Source organism: Dromiciops gliroides, chromosome 2 (assembly GCF_019393635.1).
Source record: "Dromiciops gliroides isolate mDroGli1 chromosome 2, mDroGli1.pri, whole genome shotgun sequence".
NCBI lineage: Eukaryota > Metazoa > Chordata > Mammalia > Microbiotheria > Microbiotheriidae > Dromiciops > Dromiciops gliroides.
In genome coordinates, this window is record NC_057862.1 from 479,623,326 (window position 1) to 479,643,568 (window position 20,243).

Consider the following 20,243-nt stretch of genomic DNA (forward strand, 5'->3'; position numbering starts at 1 on the left):
TGTGGGGCACTTGAACAGCGAAGGGTGCAAGGGAGCTTGCAGACTTCCTGCTATTTTTTAACCTTATGGGCCAGTAGGGCCTAGTGATGCAAGAGCATCCAGTTCAGGATGAGGTGTTTGAGTTCCCTGGTGTTGCTGCTAGACATAAGGATCTGGACAGCCGAGCCATCACCTCGGGCATGCTACAGCCCACATTTCTGGACTCATTGCAAGTTACTCCCTTTCATGCACTCTAACTGGAGTCAAACCAGCCTGCTTGCTGGTCCTTACATCTGACATTCTACTTCCCCTTACACTTGTCTCCTGGAATCCCTAGCTTCCTTTAAAGCATAGCTTGAGAGCTACCTCTTGGATGATGCTTTTTCTATCTCCCCTTCCCTATTCCCATAAATAGGGTTGCCCCCCCATATTACTCTGAATTTACTTTTAAGTTGTATTTTATATTTACTTATTGGTGTATATACTCTTCCCTGTAATAGAATGTAATCTCTTTGAGGGTAGGAACTGTTTTTGTTTTTGCCTTTATGTTTCCAGTGTCTTTAGGTGCTATATAAGTGTTTGTTGAATTAAGGAATGAAACGTACATGTTAAATTTTACAGATTGTGGAGCCAACTGTCACAAGCAATGCAAAGACCTCCTTGTGTTGGCATGCAGAAAATTTGCAAGGGGGACCTCCATGGGAAGTGGTCATGGTTCTCTTCCGGGTAGCCCATCACTTCCTCCAGGTAGTACACTTCTGTTTCTATTGGTCTCTAGATCTAAGCCTATTCAGTCACTAAGTTGGGATTTCCAGTAGTTTGGAAATATATATGCATATATACACATATATATATACACACCATATTAGTCTTGTGAGATTTAAAATTGGATGTAAGAGCATTAAACTCCCCTTTAACCTTTCCCTTATATATCTCCCAGACCAGTAAGTGAAAGAAGCCTCTGAGCTTTAATTAGAGATGGATTACTTAGCTTTTATTGTTTGGGAATTAATTAGCCAACAAATGAGGTGATGCTGATTAGGGAAATAGGAAAGTAGAAATACAAATAAATAGTCTTAGATCTAAGCTTAGTCTATATTCTTTATAAAACTCACCAAATCCCAAAGTTACCCCTCAGGCTGAGAACCACGTCAAGCATGTGCTACTACCGAGGACCAGGGCCAATCACCAGAACACACCATCAAACCTGAGTCAACATGTGTGTCCCAAGCAAGAGAGACCACTTCCTTTCTCTCCTCGTGTTTAAGCTCACACCCCGGAATTGGAGTGCTTGGTCACACTCTCCCGAGTATCAGCAGACACACGGCTGTTTGTCATGGTCTCCTCCCTGAAAGGGCGGTCCTTCAAAAACTGGTGTCCTTCGGTTATTGTTTAGCCAACTCTTAAAAGTTAGTTAAAAGCTTTCATTTTTACCACAGTCTATATATAGGCTATACTTTCCTTCCCAAATTGCCTCATATAGAACCTGAGAGTAATCTAGAATGGCATTTCCCCCAGTATATACATATACATACCTATATAAGTATATATTTTCCCTTTCAAAGAGATTATTTTAGGGGAGCTCATATTCATACCAATACTCTAGGATAGGAGTTCTTAAACTTTTTTATGTTTTATATACCTTGGGCAATCTAGTAACATTATGGACACTTTCTAAGAATAATGGTTTTTTTTGCGGGGCAATGGGGGCCAAGTGACCTGCCCAGGGTCACACAGCTAGTAAGTGTCAAGTGTCTGAGGCCGGACCTGAACTCAGGTACTCCTGAATCCAGGGCAGGTGCTTTATCCACTGCGCCATCTAGCTGCCCCAGAATAATGTTTTTAAATGTGTAAAATAAAATACATAGGATTACAAAAAATACAATTATTAAAGTATTTAAAAAACCAAATTCATGCATCCCATGTTAAGAACTCCTATCATCTGGAAGAACTTCCGTATGTTGTGAACTTTCAGTAATTGGCAGCCTTAGGTTGATTTGCGGCTCAGCCTTGTTAGTATATAGGTATTGGGACTTTGAAGTCTGATTTTTGCCTGTCTTCCCTCCTGAGATGCCAGGTATAAGATAGAAAGCATATAAAGGAAGGCAGCAGGATTGTAAAGGAACTTGAGTCAACCTGCCCTATGAAGAGCATTTGAATGAACTGGAAAGAGAAGAAGGGGATGGTGGGAAAGGGTTGTGATTTCTGTCTTCAAATATTTGAAGGGCTGTCATGTGGGATTAGAACAAGAGATTAGACAAGCTCTGTTTATCGCTAGAGGGTAAAACCAGGAGCTATGTATGGAAGTTACAAAGAGATAAATTGAGGCTTCAAATCAGGAAAAATTCCTAAACTCAACTCAGAAAGTGGAATAGGCTGGTTTCTTAGGTGGTAGGTTTCTTCTCATTGGCATACCAGAGAAGGCTGGAGGACCGCTTGTCAGGTGTGACATAGTAGAGATTCCTTATTCTGGTGTGGGTTGGCTTACATGGCTACTGTGGTCCCTTCTAATTCTAAAATTCTGTAATTCTGTGATTCTGTATATTAAATAACACCAGACCCCTTTCCCCTTCCAGTTCAAGATGAGGTCTTTGAATTCCCTGGTGTTGCTGCTGGACATCAGGATCTGGACAGCCGAGCCATCACCCTGGTGACAGGCTCCTCTCGAAAGATTTCCGTGCGCCTTCAGCGTGCCACCACCAGTCAGGCCACTCAAACGGAGCCCATGTGGCCTGAGTCGGGATGGGGTGACTCAGGATCTCATACTTTCCCCAAAATGAGATCCAAGTTCCATGGCAAAGCTGGAAAGGACAAAGGCTTTGCCCAATGGGAGAATGAGAATCCTGGGGGGCAGGTCAACATGAACATGGTGACCCAGAGCACAGAGTATGAACTGGACCAGAATGGAGCAGACAACGATGAAGCCAACCAAGAATGTGAGGTTGGTGTTGATGATGTATAAAAATGGCATTAAAGTCATAGGATTATAGATTTTAAAGCCAGAGGGGACATCAGCTGCCATATAGTCCAACTCCCTTATTTTATTTTTAAAAATAAAATTTATTTCACCCAGGCTGGAAGTACAGGGACTGCTTAGGGGCTGATCCCACTATCGATTGGCACTGGAGCTTTGCCCTTCTTCATTTCCAAGCTGGGCTACTTATCTCCTCTTAAGTGTGCTGATACCCTAGTCTTCCTTACCCTCTTACTCCCTGGGACTCACCATACTGATTTAGTAAAGACATCTAATCATTTTAGCCCACTGCAGCTAATAAATCTGAGATCTACTAGCTTCAACCTCCTTGGTAGAAGGGATTATAAACAGGAACCATCATACCCAGCCTATTCCTTCATTGTCCAGACTAGGAAATTAAGACCTAGAGATATTTGTCCAAGGTAATAAGTGAGTAGCAAATGTAGGATGTGAACCCAATTACTCTGATACCAAGCTTAGTACTAGTCAGATTTTTCAAATGGCGGCAAAATGGAGTAGAGAAAATATAAGGACAGCTTGGTTCTAGCCCTCTCTTTGCTGACTTACTGACTACCCTTGAGCAAGTTCCTCTTTGAGCCTGTTTTCTCACCTTGATTCTGAGAGGTTGGACTAGAAAAATTGTAATAATGGAGATTTCTAAGGAGAGCCCTGTAGGTTTTATCCAATGACCTTATTCTCAGTGGACAATGTTGAATTTCGAGGGAAGAGGGCTTGAGTTTGAACCTTGCCTTATACATTTACTAGCTGTATGACCCTGGGTAAATTAACTTCTCTCAACCTTAATTTCCTTAATTTCAATATGGGGAAAATAATACTATCTATCCTCTAGGGTAATTTTAAGGATTTCAAAATCCTTTGCAAACCTTAAAGTCGTATAGAAAATATCATGTGCATTTTAATGTTTTCTCCAAACCAATATGCTTAACCAGATTGTTCTAGGTGAGAAGCAGGGCATAGTATCTGGGGATGACTGTGGCCCAGGACAAGGGGCACATAGCAATTGATGATGGATCCACAAAGGATAAAGAAAAGAGGGAAATCAGGGGTATTATTCCTAAAATTTGATGTTTGTTCTCATGGAGAACAGTGAGGGAAGTCCCTTATTTCTATTGTCAGACAAAATAATGGGCTAGATGGACCATAGATTTAGAGATAGAAAGAAGATTTGAGGGCAACTGGTTTAACTCTATTGCATGGATTAGGAAACTTGAGATCCAGAAAGGTTAAGTCATATGGTTAAGAGAGGTTAAGAGAGAGATTGTGTGCCCAAGGTCACACAGAGAGTAAGTAGCAAAGCCAGGATAAAATGAGATATTATTTGCAAAACTTAAAGCAATAGATAAGTGCTTGCTATTATTATTTTTAATCCAATCTCCCACTTAAGTAAGGATGCTCTCAGTAACCCATGATACCCTAATGATAAGGCAAGGTCTCCTTGAACAATGCATATAAGGGCTTTTTTTCCCAAAGAAAGGAATTCAATGCATTCATGGAATAGTTTTGATTGTTAGAAAGTTCTTCCTTATTTTATGGCAAAATCTACCTCTCTATAACTTCTGTCACCAATGGGTTTTAATTCTGCATTATGAAAAATAGAGAATAAATATAACTTTTTATATGATAGTCCTTGAAGTATTTGAAAACAGGCACTCTCTCTGATCCCCTTCTCTCTAGGCTAAGTATATCTTATCCCTTCAACATTTCCTCATAAGATATGAGCAATTCATATGAAAAAAGGATAGAGATTTTAGTGGACTACAAACTCAATATGAGTCAAGAGATAGATCATATGGTGGCCACAAAATGAATACAATCTTATGTTTCCTTGCTTGTTGTTTAGTTGTTCAAGAGTCTCTGTGACCTCATTTGGGGTTTTCTTGAGAAAGAGACTGGAGTGTTTTGCCATTTCCTTCTCCAGCTCATTTTACAGATGAGGAAACTGAGGCAAACAGGGTTAAGTGATTTGCCCAGGGTAACAGCTGATGAGTGTGTGAGGCCAGATTTGAATTCAGGTATTCCTTACACCAGGCCCCAAACTCTGCACTGTACTACCTACTTGCTCTCTTAACTAGTTGAGTTATCCAAAAGGTTAATACTGGGGGCTCCCCCTCGATAAAGGTCAAATAACTACTTCTTAGATATGTTGTAGAAGGAATTCTTGTTTGGTTATGTATTATTAGATAACCACTGGAATACCCACACATTTTGAGATATTGTTATTTTCTGATTTCCAGAATCTTCCCCATCCTTATTCCTCTCTTCAGGACACAATCCAGTTTGTCAATGTCCTTCAACTGTGGCTACCACAATTAAACTTAAAATTCTAGATGTGTTCTAGCCAATAAAGTAGGTTAAAATATTTCCTCCCTTAATACAGATATGAAATTAATTTTGATTCAGCTTAAGTTTGCCTAAAGCTTTTAAGCAGCCATGTCTGAAATCCCCAAGTTTTTTTCACATTAGCTGCAGTTAAGCCATGCCTTCTTCCATCCTGTACTTGTGCATTATGTTTTTAAAAATGTAAATGCAGGTATTTGAATTTAGTGTACCTGGTAAATTGCATTTTACTCATTTTTGATCATCATTCTAGCTTGTTGGGATCTTTTTGAATCTTGCTTCTGTGATTCAAATGGCTAGCTGTCTCAGCTTCATGTCAACTTTGATGCAGATTTCCTTTGGCTTCATTTGAGGCACTGATAAAAATAAGGATCAGAACCACGTGGCCCAACACAAGAGACCTCCTTCCAGATTGCATTTAATAATAATTATGATCACTTCTGGAGTGTTTTAAGTGAAATACTTTTGGTTTTTATACATTACCTTATTGAAATTTCACATAGCCCTGTGAGGTAGCTGGCAGGGGTATTATTTAGCCCCATTTTATAGATGAGAAAGACTCAGAAAGACTAAGCATTCATAAGTGGTTGTTTTTATTCTTCATACTTCTAGCTCCAGTGCTTGACATATCACAGACACTTAATAAAAACTTGTTGATTGATTAATCATTAATGGCTAGTGAGTATCATAGATGGATATGGATCTAGGACTTCCTGATTCCAAGCCCATAACTTGAAACACTATACAACAACTACTGTTTCTCATTATTTGATCCTCTTTGAGAGTGATCTGAGGCTTTCCCTACCACTCATGGACTTACATTAGTGAGAACATATCTATGAAGTTGGGAGTTGGCATGGTACAGTGGAAAGAGAACTGACATGTGTACTGGGACCTGCATTCAAATCTTGCCTCTATAACCTGTTGTCACTTTGGGCAAGTTCCTAAACCTCTCTGGTCTTGTTTTCCTGTCTGTAAAATAAAGAGTTTTTTGATATTATGATAATTTTACCTGGGGAAGTGGAGAAGAAGTATAACACTTACCTAAAATTGATCATTTTTTTGAAGATACTTTAAACTAAGGAAGGGGCTATTTCATTTTTGTCTTTTGTCTTTGTCTTCCCAGAGCTAACATAGAGTCTGGCACACAGGCTTAGTGTTTAATAAGTATTTGTTGAATAGACTTGAATATCCTATGATGTAAAATAATCAATGTGTAAAATACTTAACCTTCCCAAATGTCATCAGTTTTCACTAGCAGGAACAAACAAGCCAGTCTTACATGTGAAATCCCCTTTGTCTGCTCTCACACACAGCTCTATTGTCTTCTCTTTCCTATGTCCCCACCCCTCTCTTTGTTGGCATCCTTTCTGTTTGTCCCCCTGATCTAAGTTGAGCTGTAGCCTGTTTATTTTAAAGTGTCTGAGAAGCAGCCTTGCCCTTTCTCTCAGCCAGATGTCCTTTTATTTATCAGACTGGTGTGAGATTTATTGATTTTGCCTTCAGCACAGTTTGGGGAGAGACCTTGGGTTTCTTTTTTGTTCTTTTCTTCAAAATATTTCAAATAAAAAGAAATACATTATTCAATGACTTTGCCCTGCTACTCCATGAGAAGCTCAACACCTTCTAAATGTAGCAGTGAGACTGGAACTCCCTACCAAACCTTGGGTGTACAAATCAGAGGAAATGGGTCTTTGAGTGGAAAGGGAGTGATCTGATTTGCAAACACTTGGTGGATTTGGGGGATCTGGTCATCTCACCCTGTACTAGACTGTTGCTTGTTTTGTGGGAAGCTTTGAATCTCCCAGTTGTCCTGCAAGTATTTGGAGATCAATTGGTCATCTGATAGATTCCCAGCACTGTGTTAGGTGGAGGGAAGGAATGAGGTTGGGACTGTATACTTTTTCTCTTAAGCAATATTTATATTTATGTATCATTACTTGTTTACCATTATACATGACTATAATTATGTAATATATAACATATATATTGATCTTCCATCAGTCATTTCCATGTATACACCCTTCTCTAAACCAAAGAGCCCTCCCTTGTAACAAATAAAAAATGTTAAGTAAAACCAACTTTCCAAGTGATCCATTCTGATGGTGTGTGCGACATTTTGTTTCCTAGCTCCTTACCTCTCTACTGAAAGGAGGGAAGTGCATTTGATGGAATAGCATTTTCACAACAAGAAACTATAATTGTTTTCTGGTAATTTGTCTAATTATAATGTAGGACAGTTTGTTGAAGTGGCTAGAGAACTTGCTTCAAAGTCAGGAATACTGCGGTTGAAATCCTACCTCTGACACATACTGACTGTGTGACCCTGGGCAAGTCATTTAGAACCTTTTTAGGGTTCTAGGCAGTTAAGATTATAATGCTCTCATGTACAGCTAGGTGGTACAATGGCTAGAGTGCTCGGCCTGAAGTCAGGAATATTCATCTTTTGAGTTCAAATCCAGCCTCAGACATTCACTAGCTGTTTGACCCTGGGCAAGTTACTTAACCCTGTTTGCCTCAGTTTCTTCATCTGTAAAATGATCTGGAGAAGGAAATGACAAACCACTCCAGTATCATTGCCAAGAAAACCTCAAATGGGGTCACAAAGGGTCAGACATGACTGAAAACCCCCTGAATGACAATACTTAGGTGGGGTGAGGGGGTTTCCTTACCTATACCAATGAGATCATGGAGCCTTTCCCAATCCCTAATTATAATGTAAATCACTGACAAAAATTTATCAATCAAGCATCTACTCTGAGACCAGTATTATTCTGGGCACACGATATCTTTCTCCAAAACTCATTTTTTAACAAACTTTCAGGAAAAACACCTATATTAAATAAAGTTCACTGATATAATCAGTATTTCATTTGGTTTGCAGGATGGCTGACTCCTGGATGGGAAAACTGAATGTCTAATGAGTTTGGCAGTTGCATAAAGCAAGATGAGGAATCCTGAAGACCATGTTCCAAGTCTGGGAAAATGATCAAAAAAAATATTCCTGCCTTGTGAACTCATCATTGTCATCCTGTCCCAATAGTGTGATGGAGGGTTCCTGTCTGTGCAGCACAAAATCAATGTACTATTTATTCTCCCCCCCCCCCCCAAGTGACTGATCTGTTGAGCATTTCAGAAACAACAATGAAGATGGCTATATACCAACTCTAATACTCTTGTTTTTTCTTTTTTTGAAGTCATTTGTCTGTGGGTGAAAAGAATGCTGTTTGTGCATGCACTACCCATTCTCTAAACTGATTGCATTTGCTTTTTTCCTGTGAAAATATTCTTTTATCATTTCTATAAACTTAGTGAGGGTAGAGATCAAACAAATGTCAAATCTCTTTGAGTTGAAGTAGAGGTTTAACTGGCAATTCTGGTGCTTGGAGTAAGCAACAAATCAAATTCAGGTGAGCTGGGCTGGGGTGAAGAAGAGACTTTGAACTGCAGGGCCTCCCACAGTGAGAGAGATTCCTACTGGGAAAGATTATTACTGCCAAGAGGGAGGAGCACAGCAAAGGCCCAAGGAAGAGTTCACAGGGGGAGAGTTAGGGAGCCAACCCATGATCTGGTGGCGTCCTATTCTAAACAATCTGTTTTGCTAAATAAGTGCTAAACCTAATTATTGCTACCTGCTGAAGGAATACAAGTGCTGCCAAGCACACTCTAAGTTTTGGCTCTGGACATAAACCCCTGTCACTCTACCTTCATTATGGCTCTGGGCTGAATCCTTGACCACATACCCTTTTACTATTGATTTTGGCAGGCACCAGAATTTTTTGCTAGACTTAGCAAAACCTAGAATACAACATTTCCTCTATGCACTTGTTGTCACAGGGATTAACAAGTTTACTTTGTCCTTTTTTACATTTATATCACCTTAAGTTGTAGCCATCTGAAGCATCTGTGGACATCAAAGATACTGTCTGGAAGAAGTCCCTAAACATATTCAGTAACCTTATAAAACAGCATGATTGTTTTGGTAGAAAATTAACTCTTTGTTCAACTAGACTGGGTTTAGAAATCTTTTTTGGTAAGTCCTGCAATGTTCCAGTCCTAGGTGATGAAATTTGAGAAAAAAAAAATCTTAACTACAGACAAAACAACAACAATGAAAGTAATTTCCCCCCGGGAATTTTGTTGCTATAAAAAGAGAACTCTTGGTCACTGAAAGACAATTCTCAGTATTCTTTGTTTGTAACTGATTATGTAACACCCATAAATAAAAACTCGTCTTTGGAGAGAGATGGTCCTCATTAATCATCACCATCATGAATTTTTGAGTAATATGGACATTGAGACATCAGAAACATTGTATTTCAATTACTATAATTGTCAATGACCCCAAAGAACTAAAGGTTAATTTGTTTTTTGAGACTGGGGAAAGTGGATTCCAGGTGCCCAGGAGAGGAGCCACATGGTTGGCTCTTTAGAATATCTTAGAGAATGTGCTCTATATCAAGAAGCCAGTGAGGAATCTTAGTCACAGGATAATAGATCAAGAAGAGACCTGAGAGATGTTGAGTGTTTTGCCCAAGGTTGCACAAAGATGGTAAGTAGAACTGAGGTTCAAACCTGTGTCCTCTGGCACCAAATCCAGCATTGTTTTACTGCACTGCCTTGGCAAAGCTGTAACCCCAGAGACAACTATGTTTGATGACCAAATTTGTATTCAAATTTGTACTTAAAATTATAATTATGTAAAATATGGTCATTGGTTCCAGTCCAATGGAAGTGTGTAGTGCAAATTCAAATGCAACCACTTTAGAGTATTCATTATTTGCACTAATTGGGACTTAGCTGTACCTTAACCTACATGAAGGGAGAACCCCAGGAAAAGTTGGGCCAACCTATATGGTGGGGCAGTATAGGCTGGACCCCAGAAATACTTTTCCTATCACAGGTATATAGTTAGATGGGCAGACCAAAGAGTTGGTCCATCAGTACATATATATGCTGAAGAAACTGTACCTGTGATTTGAATGGTATAGGCAACTTACAATGAGGAAACATTTTCAATCCATGTAAATTGGCACCTGCTCTACAACTTATAAAGTATAAAGAGTTGCTTTGGTAGTACTGAGAAGTGACTTACCCAGAGTCACACAGTCTGTTTCAGAGGCAAGACTTGAAGCCAAATTTTCTGGACAAGCTGCTTCTCTGTTTACTATGCCATACTTCCTCTCACACACTGAGCAAGATTAATCTTTAATGGCTGCAATGTTTTAAAAAGTCTTCATTTGCATGCATCAGTTCAAGAAAGGCAAGGTATTTTTTTTGTTTTCTTGCCAATTACATTATGTATTTAATACCTCCAATTATTTAAAATGATTTAAAAAATGTATATAATAGATTTAATTGGACTGAAAAGATTCCAAGATAGAAAACCAAGTGAAGAAAATTATTTATCTTTTGATAAAACTAAAAAATGAGTAGTCTTATGGGTCTATAAGCATCTAACTTTACAAACACTTAAGGAAATCAGCAGTCTGGGTGCTTTAGTACATGGAAACTTTCATTTTTTATGTTGTTTCTTAATTAGAATGAAATTTGTTTTAATGAGAAGGAATAGATATGTGAAAAAGTATGTTAAAAAACTTACAGAAAATGAAAAACTCCAATAAAAAGGAATAATTTAAAAAGCCATTTAAATAGAACATTTTTAATTTCCTTTGAAAAAAAGGAATAACTATATAGTCTGCTATATTGTATTGTTTTGCCTGAAACATGCATACTGTAAGGGGCTAAAATTCTAGCTAGTCTGTCCAAAATATCTAATGAGTGGTTGCCAATAAATTATAAGCTTTAGCAAGAGTTAGACTTTTAAGTATTTATTAAGGAGAATAAGAATTTGGTAAAGAGAGAGAGAAAGGCCTAGATTCATCTATCTATTAAAGGGTGAGAGCATTCCTCGTTCCACTCTCAACCAGAGTCCTGACGAAAGAGAACGAGAGAGCCCGCCTCCCTCCCTAGAGCTTTCCTATAGTAAGTCTCCAGCAGGTGGCGTCATTCCAATCATTACAATACTTATTGGGCTAAGTATCAAGTCATCACAATGAAACATGACAATTTCCATGTCCCTTTCATCCCTTTAGGATCAAATATTCATTCTATCTTTCTGTCTATTGTCAATGTCACACTCAAGCAATATGAATTTAGTATATTGATTTGTGCCCATAGGACACAGTCCTATGTTGCAGTTCTCCCTTCAATAAGGTTCCATTTCCCAACTTCCCTAGGACCATTTCTCTTTCTAGTATTTGCATATCAGATGAATCTGAGTACTGTGGCTGTTGATTTTTTTAAAAATTTCCCATTATACTTCATCATTTGAAAATGTGCTTAAGTGTGTATGCCCTAAGATTATGACTTCTATATCTTTCTGAATGAAAGCCTGATTCATCCACCACCCATCAGATTGTATATTAAACCAGGACTCTACTACATATGACTTTATTTTTAAACAAGTATATAATAAATTCAATGTTTGTTTCAAAGCAATCCTGTTTGTGTCTCCCTATAAACTTTCCTCTATTCTCTTCTGTACATTAAAAAAAAAACCAAACTTCAATGCCATTAATTTCCTTTTAGCATCACTATAAATAGCCCCTCTCTCCTTAATGCCACCAATTAAAAAAAAAAAACCCTCCCTTATAATAAAATAAGCATATCCAGGAGCAGCTAGGTGGAGCAGTGGATAGAGCACCGGCCCTGGAGTCAGGAGTACCTCAGTTCAAATCTGGCCTCAGACACTTAACACTTACTAGCTGTGTGACCCTGTTCAAGTCACTTAACCCCAATTGCCTAACTAAAAAAAAAAAAAAGTATATCCAAACAAAACAACATGTCGACAATGTTGGAAAATGTATGTGACATCTGCCATCATGATATGTCCATCAGCTCTGTCAGGAGATAAGGTAACATGCTTAATCACTGATCCTTTGGAATTCTTGTTCCTCATAGTCTTGATCAAAGTTCTTAAAGCTTTCAAACTTATTTTTTTTACAATGTTGTAGTCACTTCATAACCATGCCACCAGCACTCCGCTCACCTTCTTTCCATCACCAAAATTCAGTCTGTCCCTGGGATGTTGGCTTTAATAGGTGAGCTTTCACCTTTTCTTTCCTGGGCCTAGGCACCACACTTACCAGGCCACTCCTATTTTCTTCTAACTTCCCTTTATGTATGGTCTTCCTCTACTAAAATCCAATCTCCTGGAGGAGAGAGAATGGCTTGCTCATTTGGCACACAGCATTTAAAAATACTTTTTCATTCATTCACAGTACAAATTGTTTTCTTAAAGCTACATCAGGTCATAGAGGTCTTCCCAAGTTTCTCTAAAACCATTCATCACTTCTCTGTGAACAAAAATATTCCATTACATTCATCTACCATAATTTGATTAGCCATTACCCAAAAGATGCCACTCCTTACTTTCCAGTTCTTTGCTACAATAAAAGTAGCTGTTTTTGAATTTTGGGTCCTTTTGTTTCTCTTTATATATTTTCTCTTGTATACATGGGTCCCTTTTCTCTTTAATCTTTTTTTTTTGGGGGGGAGCATAGATCTAGTAGTGATATAGTTAGGTCTAAGGAGAACAATTTAGTGAGTTTTTAGGATTTAGAACATCAGGATTTGGTCTGGTGTATTTTCTAGATTTGTTTGGAGAAGTTGTATGGTGGGAAGACTGCTGCTCTGCTTCCTGCTACTCTGCTATGTGGCTCTATTCCCCACTAGATTTTTTTTGGGAGGGGTGGGGGTGAAGGGAAATGAGGGTTAAGTGACTTGCCCAGGGTCACACAGCTAGTAAGTGTCAAGTGTCTGAGGCTGGATTTGAATTCAGATCCTCCTGAATCCAGGGCTGGTGCTTTATCCACTGTGCCACCTAGCTGCCCCACCCCACTAGATTTTGCAAAGGATATTACCGACTTTCTTGAGGCCTTTCCTCCAGATCTTTAGACATTCTGTAGATTGTAGTATGGCACTGAGCCTTCACATTTCCTATCTTGCTCTTTGCCATGTGACTAATTTGTCTTTTTGCAATCATACATTATACTTATATGTATGTGAACATCTAGAAGTATATATATATATATGCAGATGTGTATATATATACACACATATATATAATATAAATCAAGTCTAGAAGTGATAAAAGAAACCTCTTAAACTATGTTTTCTTTACATCTCTATTTCACTTAACATTTTTAAAAAATCATGTTCTGTAACATTACTGTAATGGTAGATCTAAGACTAACATTTAATTAGAGTTCAAGCACTCACTTCAAAATATAGTTGAGGTCATTAGTAGGTATTTGTTTTTTTTCTTCAATTTTTGTAAAAAATTTACATAATATTGGAACTGTTCTTTAAATGTTTCATAATTTATAAATCAATCTGATCCTGGAGTCCCTTCCCATTAGCTTTGGGTAGTTCATTTGTAGCTTTGTTCAATTTGCTTTTCATATTTTTACTTGATAAAAATGTGGCAATTAAAATATTATCTAAGATTAATCTATTCTATTAACTTCAAAATTTTACATTTTTAATTATTCATCGTGTAAGTTATCAGTTTTATTGGCATATAAGTTTTTTGCAGGGCAATGAGGGTTAAGTGACTTGTACAGGGTCACACAGCTAGTGTCAAGTATCTGAGGGTGGATTTGAACTTAGGTCTTCCTGAATCCAGGGCCAGTGCTTTAGCCACTGTGCCACTTAGCTGCCCCCAGATTAAGTGTGTTATCACACAGCTAGTATGTGTTAGACACAGGTCTCTCTTTTTCTTGTGTAAGTGAGGCAATTGGGGTTAAGTGACTTGCCCAGGGTCACACAGCTAGTGTCAAGTGTCTGAGGCTGGATTTGAACTCAGGTCCTCCTGAATCCAGGGCTGGTGCTCTATCCACTACCCCATCTAGCTGCCCCCAGTTATGAATTTTTGATACTAACAGGCCCTTTGCCTGTCTTACCGAATTTTATCTATGACCCTTGAAGGCAGGGCTTTCTTTTTGAAGGAAATGTTTGAGAGGACATCTTCTATTAGCATGTATTTGATTTGTCCTAACACAATCCCTTCCAGATGAAAAGTGTATTTTTCTGTTCCTCTTGTCTGCTGGATCTGCATTTTAAAGTATCTACTTGCTTCTGGGCTTTTCATTAGGAATACCTGGCACTCTATTTCATGTAAGGTAAAGTCTTTTCAAACCATGCCCTCTCCTTCCCCATCCCCCCCACACTCATACTTGGTTTTGACCAGATAGGTTATTTTTGTTTGTAATCCTGTTATCATTTCTTTTGGAATGTGGGCCTATCTTCTAAGAGCTTACATTCTATGGGGGAATTGGAGAAGGGGAGTATATAACAGCTAAATGAGTCTTGTGTAATTCTGCCTGTGGCCCCTTGGTACCAGAACTTTCATTTTGGCTATGTGCAATTTTTTTTTCTCTTTAACTCGAAGCCTTGGATTTGGGTTATGAGATAGTCAATCTGACTATTTTTGACAATGAATTTCTGAATACATGCTAATTGTATCCAAAGCAAAAGAACAAAAGCCTTGCTTGTCATGCAAAATCCTTGCCACTGTCTTATAGAAGGTATTTGGACAAAATTGCATTCCTATGTGAAACAGAAGAAAACACTTCTTTTCTGTAACATCTGAAAACAATTCTTTCAAATGCATTAGAAAGTTCTGCCTTTTGAATGCTATAATCCAAGAGATTTGTAGTGCATGACAAAATACTTCAAATGTCTTTCACTTTATTGTCTATTTTACTTGTATTGAGAGATACAGCTTAAGTATTTATAATATCTGCCAAAAACCAAAATGAATTATCTGATTAAGAAGCAATGATGCTAAAGTCAAAGCAAAAATGACAACAAACTGGCTTTAGAATCTAAGTATAATATAGTTAAAAATAAAACACATTCCCAGCTGTTACACTCATAAACTTCAGGGTACTTTAAAATACTCAATTATTACTTTCTCGAAAACTTCATTTTTAGGTATGGATTAGACAATATAATTTTCCAACTCAGATTCTGTACATAATAGATTCTCAAAGGACAATAATTTCTTCCCAAGAAATTCTAATGGAGTTTGGAGTACAACCTTACTTTTTTCCAAACATTTTTCTGTAGTAGCTAAAATTAATGAGTAGTACCCATGTTTCACCTATTTTGCTCATGTAAGATTTCTTCACACATGCAACTTCACATACCATAGAAGAATGTCTAATTTTGTAAATTGTCATAAATTTTCAAGAAAATTCCTTGTATTGAAAAACAAAAAAGTGGGGTTTTCCTCTCTTTTCAAGGCAGAGAGTCATTGCTATTAAAATATTTTAACAGATGACAAATCATTTTAACCATTTGCATTTCTCAGAGATAGGTTTAGATGCTCTAAATATTAGCTCCATATTAAGAAGATACCTTTAAACAAATGAACTACTCTACCCTGATGTGTGAACACATCCTTTCCTCCTGTTCTGCTTAAAATATGCATGAATTATCAAAATGTCTAAACAATTTTTCCATATGTAGATGAGATGAAACTTGAGACTCACTGAAACTACATGGAGTTGAAACAACATGGACATAGCCTAAAATTTATTATCTCTGCTTAGAATTAGCTTACATCAATCATTCGGTAAGTTTTTACTGAGTGTTTACTACTATGTGCCCAGCATTGTGCTAAAGTGCTATCAACATTTCAGGCTGGCTATAAGAAATGAGAAAGCAAGCAGACTTAGTTCAAATAATTTTCATATAAAATGTTAGCATCCTGTTTTAATAATTGGTGTTAGTAGGAAAAAAAGAACCAACAAAAGGTTCAGGTTGTCCTGGTCTCATGTTTTGTTCAAGAGAAAAAAAATTTAAGGCTTCACATTTCAAAGACTTCCTACTAGGAAATACGCACTTTTTGTTTCCTCACGAGTATTTTTTCTGAAGATTTTATTCACTACGATGTAAAGCTCTTCAAACTATTCCATAATACTAATATGTATACTTTACAATATTAAAAAAATTGACAAGAAAATATGACCTTGAACAGGCCAAAGTAGTTACTATTTTTAGAGAACTGGAGCTATATAAAAAGGCAGAAAATAACAGGAACATAATTAATTTTCTGGTAAGAAGCAGGAGCTATAGAAATGAATTTTTTAATCCATTAAATGAAAATCTTAATCATTTTTCTTCTTAAATGTTGTCCACATTTCTAATTCATAATATACCATATTAGTTTCTTATTTCTCCATGAAAATAGATATGAAGGAGATAAGTCATCCTTTAAGTGTTAATTGCTAGAAAAACTTTCTATGGCTAGGTTGTAGAATCTGAGAGGAGAAAACTGTAAATCCACTTGAGTGCTGCAGTCAACATAAGTGCATCTGAAATAAAGTAAATTTTATATCTAATGTAAAACTTTCAACTTTAAGTACAATTTTAAGTATTTAATGAAAAAAATATTGAGACCAATGTTGAGACCAGGCTCAATATAGGGCATAAGGTCATGCTATCTTTTCCTGAGTCATCCATCTGCATTTTTTTAATTCATGAGCACTTAGGAAAAGTGTAATGCAGTGTATTTAGCAAGTCTTGGAAGAAAGCACAAAAATACTTAAAATAATTATAATTACACTTGCTTGACATATGTATCAATAGCTACACCCAGTGGCCACAAAGCAGTTATTGGATTATCCTACTTTAGAAAGTCCTATCAAGCAGGAAGGATACTGGATATTGGCTCAGAAATGAATTGGACATACATAGACAAGCCTAGCTATATTGGAATAGGTCATCACCAAAAGGTGGGACACAAGGTGATGCATGCTTTTGATTACAACTTATAAAGAGTATGTACTAAAAGTAAAAAGGGATTAGAATTTGTACTGGTGTTTTTAAACAACGGTGGCAAACATTGTTCAGTCAATCAAATGGAATGACATTAATATTAAAAGCTAAACTTAGAGTTTCAACTACCCTCATTTGAAGCTTCTGGTAATTATCTTTAAATGCAACACTTTTAATCATTTAAAATGACAGCAGCCTGGAAGAATGGCTAGAGTGAGTGGGGTAGACCTGAGTGCAAATACCTCCTCTGCCACTTGCTAGCTGTTTGAGTGCAGGAAAGCTACTTAACTTGCCTGAGTCTTGGTTTTCTCATCTGTAAAATGAGGATAAGAACATCTATAGTATCCATTTCCCAGGATTGTTGTGAGACTCAAATAATCTATGGAAACTGCTTTGAAAACCTCAGAGAGCTATAGAAATTTCAACTCTTATAACTAAAGGAAATACAGATGATACTCAATGTACTCTTGTGCAAGGTCTTAGGATCTAATTTTCCTAGCAACTGTTTCAAAATAATTCTTTAACTATAACTAGTCATTCAAATAAAGCTCAAACAAAACAGAGAACACACAGATACTTTATTGCTCACCTTTCATACAAAGCATACCTTCAGCCATTTTCTTTCACAGCTTGACAATGTTTATGTACACAAAAACCCAGCAAGAAGCATCATGTGGATTTCAGTAAAGAATAATGTAAAACATCAACTCAGCCAGGCTTTTGTTTCTGCAGCAATAATAAAGGGCCTCCTCCACTAGGCAACATCCATCTTCCTACTTGGTAGTGCATTTCTTCAATTACAAAACAAAACAAAACAAAAACAAAAACAAAACAAAAAGGCACCTGCCCAAAACAAATTATCTCGTATTTGTTGAGCCAGTGGTATTAACTCGTGCATAAGACAAATTTCAGTTTGCTGATCCTTCTAGTCAACTTCAAGTAAAAATAAGGTTGTAGGAGGAAATTGTTTTGGATGGATGCAGGTCAGTTTGAATTGCTATACTTAACTATATGCCTACACACTAGAAGTTCACAATTTAGCTTGATTTAATGATCTTTGCAGATTTTGGCCATGTTCAAGGTCTTTAGAGTTGAGCAAATGGTAGTTTTTAATTAACATAAGGTAAGGCTACTGAATGTGCTATAGGCAGAAGAGCTCATATAATAGAAACATACCCTATCACTTTTATAGTGAAGCAAATGTGTATAATCTTGCTCTGAATATAAAAGGCCAATTATTAAGAGCAGAACTGTACTTGGAAAATATGTACCAGAATACATAGGCAAAATACGTAAGAAAATTAATATAAAGAAAGAGGGTTTCCTAATGAAAACTCTATAAAGAATCTAGGAGACTGCTTATTCTCAGAACTGCACATTGAAGCCACTGCTGGTACTTTCCAAGTAATTTCTTCAAAACATTATGCATGTTCTAACTGTGGTATTAGTCTAATCATTAAATATACATGGCTATGTGGTTTTTTTTTACAAATTTTGGTGAAAAGTGTGCATTTCTCAAATAAAGAGCATTAACTAAATCCATTTTTTGAAAACCAGAATTGCATACCAACCTATAATTTTGTGTTTAAAGCAGGAATTTCTGGCTATATATGGTCTCATATTATTAGTTCAACTAGATATTTACCAGGCCTCTAAAATTAAGTTTCTATTACTTGAGCTCTGCTGAAATGTAATCTTTAGTAGCCTCAACTAGAATACTGTCTTCCTTGTCCAAATCCAGAATGATTATATTGATAACCTCCATGCTGGAAATGTTGCTCAAATTGACCCGCCTGATTATAATTCTGGCCCCCTCTTCCTGCCCAGCCTCCACCTTGACCTCCACGACCTCTACCTCCTCGACCACCCCTCCCTCCTCGACCACCACCACCTCGTTCACCATGATGCCCACCACCATCTTGGTATCTATTGTCCTGCTGGTAGCCACCACCCTGGTATCCACTTCCTGTATATGAAGATGATTGGAAGCCACCATAACCACCTCCTTGGTAGCCACCACTGCCACCATGGTAGCCACCTGTTTGGAAACCTGAATCTCGATAACCACCATCTTGATAGCCACCTCTTCCTCCACTCCCTCCATCTGTCCAGCCTCCTTGATGTTTATTTCCTCTTCCACCCCCTCGACCTCCATGGTCATAACTACCACGTCCACCTCTTCTTTCTCCTTGTTCATGACCTCCTCGTCCTCCATATGACTGTTCATGACCTCCTCGTCCTCCATATGACTGATCGTGCCCTCCTCGTCCTCCATATGCCTGATCATGCCCTCCTTGTCCTCCATATGAATGTTCATGACCTCCTCGTCCTCCATATGAATGTTCATGCCCTCCTCGTCCTCCATATGACTGTTCATAACCACCTCTTCCTCCTCCTCTGCCTCCTGTCTGTTGTTGAGGTCCATCCTGTCTTTTCTGCCATGGTGGCATCTCTGGAGGTGGAGGTTCGATTTCATTGGGTCTACCACCTCTGTCAGGTACCCTTCCCATCAACACCTAAAAAACAAAACATTACTGTAAACTATTTTATTTCACAAATAGAAGATGGCTATTAAGAAACATGATCAATTTATACTTTCATGATTATTTTCACCATGCTATCTCCTAAATTTCTGATGTAAAAATTTATGACAATGACAGCTTACTCACATAGTACTTTAAGGCGGGCAAAGTGTATGTATATATATATATATATAGTATGTATTCTTTTATCCTTGCAATAACACTATGAAGTAGGTGCTATTATTATCATTACAATTTTATAGGTAAGGAAATCTAAATTGAGAAAGGTTAGGTGACTTGTTCAAGGTCAAAGAGTATCTGATATGAAATTTGCACTCAGGTTTTCTTAAGACCAAAGCCCAGTGCTCTGTTCACTGCACCATGATGGACTTAAAATTTCATGAGCAGAATGAATAACTGAGTTCTAAAATAACACTATCAGAACTCATGAAGAATAAGGTGTAAAAGGGGTGGGGAAGGAACCATTTGGTTAAATCTATCATCATGATAAGAAATTAGTCTGTTCACTTTCATAGAATTAAGAAGGGTGGCCCACAGCCTCT

General features: G+C 37.5%; 2 protein-coding genes across 7 annotated transcripts in view; one reads left to right on the forward strand and one right to left on the reverse strand.

The window, feature by feature from the left end:
- The window catches only part of RASGRP3 (RAS guanyl releasing protein 3), a 123,070-nt gene extending 111,267 nt beyond the window's left edge, over nt 1-11,803 (forward strand). For 5 of the 6 annotated variants that reach the window (XM_043988132.1, XM_043988129.1, XM_043988131.1 and 2 more), the window contains 3 exons: nt 601-726; nt 2,556-2,920; nt 8,196-11,803. In XM_043988132.1, the coding sequence (XP_043844067.1) occupies nt 601-726; nt 2,556-2,920; nt 8,196-8,204 (500 nt within the window). In that variant the 3' untranslated portion in view covers nt 8,205-11,803. The remainder of the gene's footprint in view (nt 1-600; nt 727-2,555; nt 2,921-8,195) is intronic. The other variant, XM_043988134.1, reaches the window with a different exon arrangement.
- A 5,914-nt stretch (nt 11,804-17,717) lies between these two features.
- The window catches only part of FAM98A (family with sequence similarity 98 member A), a 29,380-nt gene continuing 26,854 nt past the window's right edge, over nt 17,718-20,243 (reverse strand). Inside the window, exon 8 of the mRNA XM_043985186.1 lies at nt 17,718-19,674. Within this exon, the coding sequence (XP_043841121.1) occupies nt 18,865-19,674 (810 nt within the window). The 3' untranslated portion in view covers nt 17,718-18,864. The remainder of the gene's footprint in view (nt 19,675-20,243) is intronic.